We start from the raw sequence: 14,469 nt of genomic DNA, 5'->3' as shown, positions 1-14,469 counted from the left end.
TCGATAGACCTCCTTGGTGCAGCGTGTGCCATCAGGTACATACATGAGGCCAAAGTTCATAAAGACCAAGTTGAATTGATTATCGGAGATACTAGCGAGATCTTGCGCGTCGTGGACTTTGGAAAACATCGTGGAGAGAAATGATTGGATCCCTCGGCAGCTCACCGCAGTGAGGAGGTTGGCGCGTCTGCACGCCGTCAGCAGACATATGCCTGCGCCTCGGGCGAACGACTTTCTGCTTCTCGGCAAAGTATGGGCGTATGACGCGCCAATATGAGATTGAAAATAGGAAATGGCCACGGTTTAGTATACTTTTAAAATTTAGCTCGTGATGACTTTCCCTAGAGTCAAGGATATGGGTTGCCATCTTGCCGAATATCTCAACCTTCCTTATGGGTCAAGATACTGACGTGGTCTTCGCCCCTAAGAGGCGTATTAATAATATATAGCAACATTCTTAGCACTGCTCTAAGGTCGAGTACAGCAAGTATTCGCGCTAAATGCCTCTAAACCGAGGGAGATACATTATAGTTATTATCAGTTAGGAGCTTCCTCTGAAAGATGGACGGAAGCAGCAGGCAGTCCCCTCGGCCTCTCCCACAAACCTACCTTATGAAGAGACTATACCTAATGGCTGATAAACTTAGGGTAAGGGAGCTTCATCTCTCCAAACGCAGCTATATCCGTATGGGCTGGCATTTATGCCATTGGCGTAGATAAACGCAGTGACACCTTTATCTCGTGGTAGAAAGCGCAGACTCCGAGACCAAGTCTTAGAAAAATCTAGGTCGACACGCTACAAGTTGTGGAATGTACGGTTCAAGTGTCCAGAATGAGTTAAAATATGTTCGTTTTGCCAGCACATCTCGAGAACACCAGTTTGCACCTTAGATCTTCAAGGACACGCTACAGGCTTGGCGGTCGCAATTTTTCAACTACATTGTATAAGCCATGGTGAATTCGCTCGGCCTCTTCTCCGTGCGGCAATTTTTGTCGCAGAACCATTTTCGATTGTTCACTTTAGGGCAGTAGTGGCCTAGATTTCCTCTGGTCTTGATGGGAACATGGTAGCTAGCTAAGGTGATTTGACCCTAGGCACTTATGGTCTTCCTTGCACAATACTTTTACCAGTTACGAGTTTCAGTGTGCTACAGTCTCATGGCGGCTGTCTCACACGAGAAAAGCAGACAAATTAAGTTCTGGCTTCCGGAATGGAGAGATTAAAACCAATACCAAGCATGGATCAGTCTTAGACTTGATATATTACAATACCTCTTTTGCCTGATAGTTATTTCATTATTTCTTTTATAACTTACCTTTTTACTTATTAGAACTAGCTAAAAGATCTCCGCTTTCAATGGTATATAACGCGTTAGACCTTTGTTAAATAAATCCAAAGGATCTATTAGTTTTCAATGCTCAGGTGACTCGTCACCTGAGCCCATGGGCGATATCGCCTCAATTCCAATCCAATTCTCATCACTTCAGCAGCCATTTTTACCTCGCAACTCAAGGCTAACCTTCCTCAATCCAATCGGCTAAAAAGTCTGCTTGAAATTGAATTAAGCGCAGCCCTGCCCCTCCCCCCAGCAGACGTGGCCCTGACAACTTCCACTGGGCCTCCTCCCCCGATTGGCCCCTTAGAAGTGTGGCGTGCACACAGCCGAGTTCCCTCACGGTCAGACGGGAGAGCTGATGCTGCCAGCAACTTCGTACCCGACAGCGTTCGACAAATTAGAAGTGACCTGTCATACACAAAGGGCACAGCATTTGCCGATACCTTCCTCTGTTGGCATCTCCGAGAATTCTGCCTTGTCCACGGGTGGTGTTGATCCCTGATGGTGTTTGGGAAGATGATAAGAGGATGGAATCGTGTGGCCAGCTGGTATGTCCCGGCAATGAGGTGATTGGTCTGATGAAGAGACGGGATTGCGTGTCTCCCAAACAGACCTACCATAGTCTCAGTTGGAGGAATGGGAGACAGCAAGGGGCAGCCAGCTGGGCTGCAACCACTCGATCATCGCGGACAGGATCTCGTACGTTGAGGCGTACAGTACCCTCCCGGGCAGAATAAATTCATCATCATCTTAACGTAATACTCTAACACCACTCGTTTAAACAGAGTATGCCTGACAGTAGCAAGCATACGAATTGAGGTTGAAAGAGCCTTGTTCTTCCGCAAAGGAGAGGGTCAAGATGACCCGAGTTTATCAACAAAGGAAGACACGTAAAAGGGGTCTGCGATTAACTAATCGGATCCGAGCGGAGGAATTGATCCTTAACGCTCGGGCCAATCAATTATAGCTTCTGTCTCGTCATTACTGTACGAGCCAAGATGCAGTGAGACATTTTTACTTGGCAGACTGGAGTAAGATGCGTCTCGATGTCGCCCGCTCATTATGGGCCTTTTGCATGCCCTGGCGCCCTGCACGCAACGTGTTCACATCAGCTGTGTCGCTGCCCTAGCAGAGTGACGCCCTGACCGATGGTTGGCTCAAAGCACGTCGTGGTTGGTTTGCCGGCTTTGACGGTGGATGAAAGGGGACTACTTCGTAGGATGCCACTGGAAATTGCTGGGACATCCGTCGCGGGACCTAGCAGGCTCATAAAGCATTGAACCCCACCTCACGGTCCATTTTTGTACTTTAGGTACGCAATGTTGGATCTCAACGACTTCTCAGCGACTTCCCAAGATGCAAAACTGGCACGGGTCAGACTGCAAAACCCCCCATGTCTACTTCCACACATCGCTTAATGCTCCATGTTGCCTCGCCTGCGGAAGCATTGCCGGTGGCAAGACCGCGGCCAGCAAACGCCATGATGAACTCGAGATGCCAAACACACCAAAACCGTCTGCCATGCAGCTGAGGTGGCCGCCGTCTGTGTCATATCAAGAGAGTGCATACTCTTTCGATCATGATGGTTCCCTACATAGGGCTTTGCGCGTCCAAGTAGATCGAATGAGGACCAACAAGGAATCAGACCAAGACACGCATCGTTCATATTATGAAGCCGGTATTGCGTCATCTCAAACACCACCTCCGGAATCGAGAAATACTTCCTACGGGTCACTTCATGGCGCCACAATTCGGATTCTACGACTAGTTCCAGGTGGCCACGAGGACCCTCTACACGGAAATTTCGAACTCATTCATCTACAACATCAAGACCCAGGATCAGGAGAACCAGGAGAACCAGGGGCAATTTTGATAGCGGATAAAAAAAGCCCCACACCATATGAAGCAGTCTCATACACCTGGGCCAACAGTTTAGGCGACCGAGAAAAAAAGAAGGTCATCTATATCGGCGACAGATGGGACATCCTCCACATCACTGAGAACTGCTTCGATGCACTCCGAACGTGCCGATTTGAAAAGGATGACCGCCGTCTATGGATTGATGCTATCTGCATCAACCAGACTGATATCCCAGAACGATCTCACCAAGTCGGTATGATGAGAAATGTCTACTCAGCGGCTAGACGTGTGCTTATCTTTCTTGGCACGGACCACACCCAAAGGTTTACTGGCGTCGAGGATGATCCTGAGATCATGATCAAGAACCCTTATTTCTCGCGCGTATGGGTAATCCAAGAGATCGCCTCGGCAAAAGAAGCCCTCATCCTGTACGCCGGAAAGACCATGCACTGGAATTTCTTCCACACAAATCTTCGGCGCTTGTCGATTAAGACATGGGTGCAACAATTTGACCGGGCTCGACGGATCGACACCGACTCGTTCATAACCCTACTTCAGGATACGCGAGGTTGTCACGCAACAGATCCGAGAGACAAGGTCTTTGCGTTGCTCGGGCTTTCAACGGCGCCGTTAGATCCAGATTATACGCTTTCGCCACAAGCTGTGTACATAGGACTGGCTGCTAGCCTCGCTACAAATGACCAAAAACTGGCTGGAAGGATCCTTGACTTGGCGAGCCATGGGCATACAATACCCGGTTTGCCCTCGTGGGTTCCTGATTGGAGCTTCCTTGCCAAGCAGATATGCCAAAAGCACTGGGATAGACGTCACTCCTTGCCTGTGGAATCCTGGATCCACCATCCAGTGGCAACACAGCAGTTGTTTCGAGTTCACCGAGAAACTGGGTCTCTGTGTGTTCGAGCCGTAGAGATAGATACTTTGGCTCGGTTCTTACGCCATGGCTTTCATGCTACCTCCAACGGGATAGCCACCGCAACAGCAGGAAAAGTTCGGATCTCAGTCGCTAAGCAAGTTGCGTCTCGTTGTGAACCGCATGATCGGGTATTTTCACTCAGCAAATACAAATTTTCCTTGATCCTTCGCAAGGTTGCAGACCCGCATATCTATACTTTAGTTGGGCTTTGCGAATACTCTGTCCAATCAAACCTGGAGACGGTAGAAGTCGAGGCCATTAGACACCTTGTCGATTGGGAGTGGCTATTGTCAGACCATGGAATATGGTGTTGGTCTGAGCTCACTAGCTGGGAAAAAGTACAAAAGGTGTGGTCGAGTCTCGAAGATCTCTACAAATTCGAGCGACGCACTTTGCTTCGGAGATTGATATTGAAAGCCCGGTTCATTACGCAGCTACTGAATCTTGTTGAAAGTGCACGCCATATCTCCAGCAGCTGTGCAACAAATTCAAGCCCCGCGTCCGCTTTCCTCTGGAGGCGATGGACTTGGATATGCAGAGAATGGCAGGCAGCGGACAGTCGCCTAATTTCGCTCAAACACCAGCGTGAATCTCAACTTCGAGAACTTTTACATGGCTACAAAAGTTTGGATGCCTCACAAGAAGTCCTTGAGACGGTGCAATTGGGACAGTCGATGTGGTTGCCCGTCTCATACGATTGGTTTGAATGGTCAGAGAGGAGGGACGGGGTAGAATTGTTTACTCGATATCCTCTTCTGGAAGCGTGCGCAGCAAAACGAGTCCCTCTGCCCCCCCTTCAGGTGTTCAATAATCTCAAGAGACAGCTTATGCTCTCGACCAGTGCAGGCCTCGAAACCGGACTTCGACAGCTGCAGCGACTAGCGCAAGATTACCCCCTGAAGCCCCCTGCGTTGACCCCCAAGAGTCATTCCTACGTGTTCGAAACTTATGGTTGGTACCGCTTTCACTTCCGAGTGAAGTACTGGAGCGTCTTTCTTGGATGGCTGGCCAAACCCAGTTCTCCAACCACATATTATCTCAACTCCGAGCTAAGCCAGGACAGCATGATAATCTGGGAGGTGTGCTTTTGGACACAAAACCAAATCGACGAGCTCCACAGTATCTTAGACTCAAACTTCGACAAACATCTGATGTGTTTGGCACCCTCTTTTACCCTGGAAACTCTGCTGGAACAATTTTTTGTCCTGGTGTACAGGGAACAATTTGAGCTCCTTTGGCACTGTGCGTTCACAACGTACGCCGCTGGCAAATTTCCTATATCCACTCTCGGTACTGAATTTGCCCGCGCATTTTACTGGCGGTTTAGTCGCAGTCTTGACAAGGCCTGTCAACTTGTCAGAAGGGAACGTGTTGGGCCTTGCAAGATTGAAGAACAGTGGACAAAGTTCCTTGGCTGGCTTGCACAGGAATCTTTCGACCCGCATGCTGCAAAGGTACTTTCGGCTGAAGGCGTTTTGCGGCCCCGGCCAGATGCCGACAGCAAAGATTTTCGCACCGACATTGGCCTTTTCGGTCTGCTCCAACGTCAGAGATGGTTTATCTCAACAGAGCCGTCTGAGCCGTCGGGTGATGAGCGTTTGTCTGAGCTCGTGCATTCAGAAATTCAGCGGCGAAGGCTCGCGGAATGGGTATTTGCCCCTCTATTTGATGAAATGTGTGCGGTGCAGCAGGCTAGATTGCAGTGCCCAAAATTTGAAGCTGCGGTCAATGATAATATGGCAGTGATCGGCGGTCCGCTTTTGGTTGAAGAATGGAAACGGCGAGATAAGTTCTGGAGGGAGGTGATGGACTACGTGTCTGCGTCTGAATGGCATATGAGCACCTTGAAACTCGGTATTCTTGGCGGGTTTATGCAGGATAAAAAAACAGGAAACCCAGAGAATGTGTATAAGGAGATTGTTATTATTTAGTTGATTAAGTTGTATGCTGTTACTAATGCCCTGACTAGGAACTCTTGACAGTTTGGTAGCAATATGCGAACAAGGTTCATGATATTCTCCGCTGATGTTCAACTTCTCTAGCAAAGCATCTAGCCGTCAGTATTTTCGATGCAGGTTTCCTTTGACGGGCTAGTCAAAGGACGGGGATCCTCAATTCCAGCTTACCCATCTCAGGTCGTACTGATATGTGACCTCGACATCCATGTTCTCATACTGAGCGGAGAACCAGCAGTCGCTGCATGCCTCGGCAACATTGCTGTTTACGTGATGCTGGTGCAAGTTGAGCGGTGCCTCTCGGGCTTTGGGATAGGTTTGTATATACCACAATCTTATCGGTTTCGTCAAAAAGGATGAGACATTCGTTGAGATCTAGGCTAGTGCCTGCCAAGTCGCTATTCCTGCTTTTGCATCTGGCCTTGAAGATGAAGCGATTGAGGGATTCATCTTGGCATGTTTCTTAGTAGGGCTTATTGCAGCGATAGAGGCAAAGGCGAAAGTTAGGATGGCGAACTTCGTGGTGCGATATGCGGCTGGGAAGTTGAGATGGATGGCGAATGGTAGTATGGGCGTAGAAGATTCGATAGACTTTATACTATAGCTATCTCGGCAAGGCTCTTAAAGACATCCGATTAATTGGGTAGAGATTGAAAGAAGAATTCTCGTTTGCCTTGACACACCGTGTTTCATGAGTTTGCATCCACCTTGGCCTGGCCGAGCTTAACTATCCCAGCTGCTATGTCTAAGCCGAGCACAGTCGGTGGATGGTCATGGCCTTTCGAGGCGGTATGTTCAATAACGAAGCTTGTAACCTCACCGCTCCCACATGCCAGGTCCAGTACACGGCTTTGAGAGTTCAGAGGGGGGATCTTTCTGAGCACTGCAGATGCTATGCTGCGGGTGACAGCGTGGGCGAGCTTGGCATATTCGAAAGCGCCTTGCGACATGATTTGATGTTTCCCTCGTTTCAATTCGGTGAAAATTACATACTGAATGTTTCCTCTGTTATGTATACGGGAATACCAGTCTCATAATCTCACGAGGTCAAGCCTCGTCTCACAACTTACATGCAGACTTGGCCCAACATGGAGACAAAACCCGACCACGTGCCAACTCCATCTACGCGTGATGAAGGATTTGGCAGGAAGTGGTTTGATCGGAGTCGGGCATATTTATAATTGTCCCGAGGAGATGCTGCACAAGCAGTGATTCTAAGCAAAGTCTCTAACTTCAGTGGCAGTGAGTGTTGTTGCAGTGAGGATGCATTCCCTCGCTCTGAGGCCCTGCAATGAGACTCTAGCCACGAAACCAACAAACAGGCAAATGGCGAATAAGTCTAGGGCGAAATATACAATGCAATCTTTGTCAATCTTTGGCCTATATACGGGGTATATCTACTATTTCTAGGCCATGGCTACTTGGTCAGCTTGCTCAAAGGGAATTCTACCTCTGTGCCAATTGCCGATGTTATATCATCACCACAGAACTGCTGCAGAGGAATGAACTCTTCCCCCTCCATATCCGTAAAAACGCCCCCGAACTCATCCTGCAGACTCCTGTCCGTCGGGTACTCTCTCGCAGGCATCCATACCCTCCCATCAATGGGTCGAGGGCCAATGGGTCTCTTTTCGCGAATCGCCCTGGCGGCTGAGCGTAGGAGAGGTCGGATGAGGGGGAAGAACCATGAGTCGTGGTACTTGTTGACAAAGCCAGCCTTGTCGCATGTGTTGTGGTAGAAGGCGTAGATCTTTTGTGTTCCAATGTTTGTGCCGAGTTTGAGGCTTTGTACCCAGTTGCGAGCTGGCATTGGGGGTCGATCATCCGGGGGCAGAGATTCGTAGACTCTGTACAGGGCCTGATACAAGGCAGCGGGCATCTGGATCTTGTATGGTCGAAAGGTGTCGCCCTCCTCCAAAACATCCTGCCCGATATGGGCCGTGAGATCGTAGTTGTCAAACTGAAGTTTGTGGATGAACCGGTTGTTGTGGCATTGGGTCTGTGTGAATGACGAGTCAAAGTCCACAACGACGTGATACTCAGTCACATCGTCTTCGCCTTCTTTGTTCTTCGGTAAACTGCGGTCGCCAACCTCCTCTGGGAACTGTCCACCGTTTAGATCGACAGCTCTCTGGTATTCTTGGCGAGCGTACAAGGAAGAGATGTAGAATTGATCCGAGTCGCGAAAGAAGTAGTCTTGGTCCCAGTTGTCCTCGATCGCCGACAGGGCAGCTTCAATAAAGGTGGCGAGATCACCTAAAGGACCAATGACGGTTCCAGAGTTGAGGAAACGAGAGTCGCTGTAGATGAGTTCGCCGTTGTTTGTCCTCGGACCCCATTTGTAACGAGGGAGCGTCGAAAATGGAACAATCCAGCACCGAGGATCGTTATCTCCCTCAGGAAAACAGCCTTTGTCGGTCCCCCAAAGAAGAGTCTGCCGGATACCGCTTGCGTGAAGCTCCTCAACCGAGATGCCGCGTTGATCAGCCAGCTGTTGATCCTCCTTAGCCATGACGGAAAAATAGCGTTCGATCATAGCTTCAGCAGGCAACTGAGCCATGACATCGAAGCCGTCGACGATGATGACCAAGTCATCCTTGTCTCCTCTGCAGGTTTGGAGATAATGTCGAATAGCGCGCAGTTTCGCGATGTGTGCTCGTTGGGCATCCATGAACCCCTCTCCCTTGTAACCTAGGATCGTAGGAATCGAGTATCGATTCGCGAGGGCGGATCCAACGACGGCGCAGACATGGGGGTTGACGACATTGGCGGGGACGAGGTAGTGAAGTCGGGAGACCTTGTTTGAGGTGCTGAGAAGCTGAGGTGGGTATCGAGAGTGTGTGATGTCCTAGGAACAGGTCAATATCGCTGCACAGATTGAAGAGGAATGGCCATACATACACGATATCCAAAGTTAAAGAACAGAAAAGCAAGTACAATAGCAATGATGAAAATGCGACCGCGATTCCTTTGCCCCTGATGGCGCTGATACGATCCCCCCTGCACAGCCATCCTCACCGGCACCAGCTTTTGGTCCACAAGTAAAGGAGAGCAGGAGGAAGACTTGGAACCCGGAAGCTTCATAGAACAAAATCGACAGACAGTAAAAAAAAAAAAGTGGACTACCGAAACAGCAAAAAAGGACGCGTGCTGCCATGTTTGGCCTTATAATGGGACCTCAAGGGGTCAGGCAAGTGTGCGTGCCCTGGAGAGACATTGCTATGCGAGATTCGTGTGTAAGGCGAGGTAAGAAATGCTTCCCTTGCATTGACACGGTAACTCGGTATGGAGATGAGATATGAGACATTTCAAGCCTCTTTTCGGGCAATGGCTGCTTGAATAGCATCTGACTTTGCCCCAGAAGCGCATCGTGTGTCTTGAAGTCAGGGAATAGGCTTCTTAACTAACGGATTGAAGGGTCGTTAGCACCAAACAGTCGGTCTAGCCAGCCCAAGGGAAGACATGGTTGGCGATTACCGCCAAGATTAAGCTGAAGTCATCCGCACGCTAAAAAATGCTGCTCCCTTGAGCTGACTACGACCAACGAATGGAAACTGCATCATCCAAGACATTGTGAGTTCATTTGCTTCCAAGTCTCTTCTCCCTGGAACGCGCTGCATTCTACTGCCCATACAACGTCCCGACAACGGCGTTCCCCTGCGCAGAGGCACCATGTGGCGTGTCAGCTTGCATGTTACTCGGCCATTCTCAATGGTTGAGAGTCTCCCTTCAGATTCACGCATTTGAGACAGTGAAAGTCGGTAAGCAGTCATTTCTCGTATGCCCCGTTGTCGCATTTCATAGCGGTTGATGCCGAGGATGAGTGAAATGCAATGAAATACGGTTCCCGTTCGCCTGTGTCCGAATGACCATTTTGTCCCTTCTCCCCCCATTCCGGGGTCTATGGGGTTCTTATGCACGCACGAGACGGCCCGCCGCATCGCTTTATATTCTGCGGATCTTTCGCCTGTAGTATCCATCTGTGATGCGTGCCGTCCAACTAGCGCCCCTAGGCAGACTTCCCTATCACTCCAGCTGAAACGTCAATTCACTTTTCCTCAGCTCAGAGCCTGGAAGTACGGATGCTTCAGAGCTTCTTCGGCTGTGATCCGGTCCTGAGTTGATGACATTAGCTTAGGACAAGGTTCCAAAGAGAAGATGAACTTGCCTCAGGCTCAAACTTCAACAACTTGTCCACAAGATCGAACGCCTCGTCGCTCACCACGTGTTGATTATCCTCGTTGACGAAGCTTGACCAGGCTCGCGGGGGGCAATAACCTAGTTGCTCAACATCCTGCCTCCAATAGTCTGACCCATGGTTTTCAATATAGTCGTTCATCGTTTCTGTCCCAAGAACCTGAGAAATCTTCCGCAGTTGATCCTCTAGGCTGACACCGTGGAAGAAGGGTTCTTTTCTAAAGATCATGGATGCGAACATCGATCCGAGACCCCACATGTCGAGCCTGTACTCGTAAAATCCCATCTCGAGAAGAACCTCTGGAGCCTTCCAGGGACCTGTGGAGATTCTGTCATCCTCGTCTCCAGGCTCATAGACCTTGTGCGAGCTCCAGCCGATGAGACGTAACTGTGCATTATCAACAAGATGCGCTGATACTTAACCCAACTCGGGCTTACCTTTCTGTTTTGGTGATCAATGACCACATTGTGAGGTCGAACGTCGCAATGAATCAACCCACGGCTGTGTGTGAATTGCAACGCTTTCAAGAGCTCGTGAATGTAGTATTGGATGTCCATCGCGTTGAAACGTGGGTAGAGACTTCGAAAGTCTATGTTGTCCACGAATTCAAGCACCACACCAATGTTTACGTCCTACTCGGCGTGTTAGTGGTTATTGTCTTCAATACCGCACGCCGAGGAGTTTCAACCCTGTCGCCCTGCACGGCGTCGATTAATTCGATAATGTTTGGTCCTCCACGAAGTTGTTTGAGAGCCTCGATTTCTTTGTCAACTTTCTTCAGGCTGTCTTCTTTGAACAGTTTCATGGCGAATTTGCGCTTGTTGGAATCGAGGCACTCAAAGACAATAGCATGCCTTCCTTTCCCTTCGTTTACATGTGAGCTTTCTTACGTGCAAGAGGGTTCGGTCTATTGATCGTACCTATACGACGTGGCGGATTTAACTCATAGTACTGCGCTCGTTCTGGAGGATAACTTTAGCGTGCCGTTTCTTCTAAAGTTGGGGACCTTACCAGACGCGGTCTCTGGGTTGATTGGCGCCATTTCGGTATCTCTGGAGTTTGCTCCATGCAATGCAGGCAACGGAGAGATTATGGAGCTTCCTTGTCACAACACCAAGAACGTTGTTGGTGGATGTGTATGAAAAGTGGAAAGGAAGGGTGTTGAAGTGTCAGAAAAAATCCCGCAGTCAGCAGCTGTGTGGCTGTGCTCGAGGTGTCAACGTCATAATGAAATAAGGCAATCAAACAAAAATTGCCGTCGCAAGCGTCAGAATGTCAAACTGTTTACTTGGTTTAGGTATTCACAGTAGATATAGAAAACTTGCACAAACTCGCCTTCGTGACTCTCCCCGAGTTGTTAGTCTCCCTTGACCTACCCGAGAGAGCCTCTTGTGACCATTAAGAGGTTGTAGCAGCAATTTCTTTTGGCCTAGATCCATCAACGTACTTTATTTCTATGAATATTTGCCTAATAGTTCTGGTATTTCATACAATCAGCTCACAGAACGTGACAGCTAAGAGCTGTCGCCAAACATCTCAGAACCGTCTCCACTCCACATGCGCCGTCTCAGCTCCCACCCGGACAACATTGACATGCACTTCCATGAGCATAAAACAGTCCTCAATAATAACCAACCATATCCATATCTTTCCGCTCAGTTTGTATGCCGAAAGTCATGATTTAGCCCGGTATTCTCAGAGCCGACATGCCGGAGGTCGGAGTTAACGGGATTTGCAACTCTGATTGGACCGGCCGTGCATAAGCGTCGGCGCTAATGCAGGAGCCACGGACATAATTGAGCATCTCGCAACTTTGGCCCGGGATAGTTTCATTTCTATTTGACGGGCGGAGTTAAACTAGGTTGTGTAAGATTCCAGATGGGTTAAATCTGATTGCTGACGTACCTGAGTGGCGGGAGAGTGACGAAATTTGGTCATGTTCAAATGATATAAAGAGATCATGGCCCCTTCTTCGAGAAGGACTCTACCCATCAAGCATCAATCAGCTGCAGCCTCTTCTATCAAACCATCAGTCTCCTTTGCACCTTTCCAACAAGATCAACTACAATGTCCAAAGTCTGGTTCATCACTGGCGCCGCTCGGGGACTTGGTCGTGATCTGACCGAACAACTCCTTGCCTCAGGTGACATTGTTGTTGCAACCGCCAGACAGCCAAATCGCCTCGACGACCTAGTCACCAAGTACGGCCCCGAAAAGATTCTCCCCGTCGCTCTTGACGTCTCAGATGTTGCTCAAGTAGAGGCTGTCGTCAAGAAATCCGAGGATACATTCGGCCGGATCGACTATGTCATCAACAACGCTGGATACGCTTCCATGGCATCAATCGAGGACATAGACCACAAGAGCTTCCGCGATCAGATTGACGCCAACCTATTCGGAGTAGTCAATGTCACCAAGGCTGTCCTCCCAATTATGCGACGCCAAAATTCGGGCCACATCATCCAAGTATCCTCAGTCGGTGGCAGAGTTGGATCGCCTGGACTCGCCGCCTACCAGAGCGCCAAATGGGCAGTAGGAGGTTTCTCAACTGTTCTCGCCCAGGAGGTAGCCCCCTTCGGCATCAAAGTCACAGTCGCTGAGCCTGGCGGCATCAAGACCGACTGGGCCACCGGCGCCGCCGAGGGTGTCACCATTAGCGAGCCCTACCGGCAGACGGTTGGTGAGATGATGAAGATGAGAGAGCTTTACTCTTCCAACTGGTCTGAGCCTTCCGACATTGCCAGAGCCATCATCCATCTTGGCCGGGTCGATGATCCACCTCTGCGTATAGTCTTGGGTCCTAGTGCTGTTCCTCACGCTCAAGCAGCAGCCAAGGCCTTGGCTGAATCAGATGAGAAGTGGTTGAAGCTTTCCAATCTGGAGTTTTAAACGGAATTTTAAGATGGATCTCCCTCTGGAGATAGTGCTTAGTTTATATTTTATAATATGTTAAAAGCTCTTTTTATGACTCTTTGGAAAACCGAGCCACATCCCGTGTCTGCCACTTCGAAGCGTGTCGATCCGGATAGGGTGCGCGAAGGCAGTCTCTGTCTAAGAAATATCTCCGACTCAGAGGAGGTCTATATGCCACCAACATATAGCTGCCGAAAGGCTCCATGCCCATCCATAAAAGCCATCTGTACATCGTCGTCACCTTCAATGACCACGAAATCACCATCTTCATCGCGATACCGTAACTTGAGCATGCCATTGTTTATTCGGCTCTTAGTAAATAGACCGAGCTCACCATCAATGCGGTTGATGAGGGGTTGGTAGGCGATATTGAACACCACGTCGACGGTGAAATACAAACCCAACTCAAGGTTGACTCGAACGTTGAGCTCTGTTGGCAGAGGAGGGTACTCGAACGATACCGGCGGCTGTGCGCTAGCCGTTTATCCAAGACCAATCTGATCGGTTCCTCGAACTTTGCAAACCCTCCAAAGGCCTTCGAATGGTCATCTCAAACAGAGTGAGGCTATTTCCACTTCCTGAACTCCTTAACGCCTACCACCAAGCTGCCATCGACCTTTCAAGACAACACCGGTTTGAAATGGCCACGCATATTGCGTCGGCACTGCTTCAGACTCATCGATCGCCATGGCTTTCTGCAAGGTGGTCCAAATGCGACTTCTGCTTCCTGGCGGACATGGATTCTCAATCACTTCGCAACAGCCACCTTTTCGTCTCTCACAATTTTCTCTCCCGTTCGGACGACGAAGAGGAAGACACTGCACATGAAGCCCCTAATGTCCCTGGAAATCAGTAGGGCTCGGAAGAAGACACCTGCGCATGCCTCTTCAACGCCGGCGTCATGATCCTCGAGTTGATATTCGGGCACAATATCGAGGACTGCAGTTCCCGCAAAGACTACTACGGCAAAGATAACAAGCCTAACGATTAGACAGACATCAGCACTGCGAGGAAGTGGGCGATGAAGGTGCTGGGTGACAGCGGTGCCAACGTTGCGGATGTAGTGAGGGGGTGTTTGGATTGTTCCTTTGGCCCAAAGCCGAGCTTTGCAGATGTGAGATTTAGGAACTCTGTTTATGAAGTGGTTATCAAGCCCTTGGCAAGCTATTCGAAGGTTTGGCTGGAGGCTATGCCGTAGTTGTCGTTGTCCTAGTGGTAGGCTTTACTGCCCGTATCCCAACTTGTGTCAGGCCAAAGACGAGGTAATAAGAA

The 14,469-nt window shown here is 49.5% G+C and overlaps 3 protein-coding genes across 3 annotated transcripts; 1 reads left to right on the top strand and 2 right to left on the bottom strand.

The window, feature by feature from the left end:
• Positions 1 to 7,503: 7,503 nt before the first annotated feature.
• NCS54_01426200 (Hypothetical protein) lies at positions 7,504 to 9,176 on the bottom strand (the record flags this gene model as incomplete). The annotated part of the gene is made up of 2 exons (XM_053159418.1): positions 8,988 to 9,176; positions 7,504 to 8,934 (listed from the first exon to the last, which is right to left on the bottom strand). The coding sequence occupies exons 1-2, from the start codon at positions 9,168 to 9,170 to the stop codon at positions 7,504 to 7,506; spliced, it is 1,614 nt and encodes a 537-aa protein (XP_053015393.1). The 5' UTR covers positions 9,171 to 9,176.
• A 968-nt stretch (positions 9,177 to 10,144) lies between these two features.
• On the bottom strand, positions 10,145 to 11,326 carry NCS54_01426100 (EKC/KEOPS complex subunit BUD32; the record flags this gene model as incomplete). Its single annotated transcript, XM_053159417.1, has 6 exons — positions 10,145 to 10,201; positions 10,255 to 10,671; positions 10,722 to 10,916; positions 10,973 to 11,148; positions 11,205 to 11,246; positions 11,296 to 11,326. The coding sequence occupies 6 exons, from the start codon at positions 11,324 to 11,326 to the stop codon at positions 10,145 to 10,147; spliced, it is 918 nt and encodes a 305-aa protein (XP_053015392.1).
• A 959-nt stretch (positions 11,327 to 12,285) lies between these two features.
• On the top strand, positions 12,286 to 13,173 carry NCS54_01426000 (Hypothetical protein; the record flags this gene model as incomplete). Its single annotated transcript, XM_053159416.1, has 1 exon — positions 12,286 to 13,173. The coding sequence occupies exon 1, from the start codon at positions 12,352 to 12,354 to the stop codon at positions 13,171 to 13,173; it is 822 nt and encodes a 273-aa protein (XP_053015391.1). The 5' UTR covers positions 12,286 to 12,351.
• Positions 13,174 to 14,469: the final 1,296 nt, after the last annotated feature.

The sequence above is a fragment of the Fusarium falciforme genome, chromosome 12 (assembly GCF_026873545.1).
Source record: "Fusarium falciforme chromosome 12, complete sequence".
Classification (NCBI taxonomy): Eukaryota; Fungi; Ascomycota; class Sordariomycetes; order Hypocreales; family Nectriaceae; genus Fusarium; species Fusarium falciforme.
The sequence above is the reverse complement of the archived record's forward strand: the minus strand, read 5'-3'. Positions and strand labels throughout refer to the sequence as shown.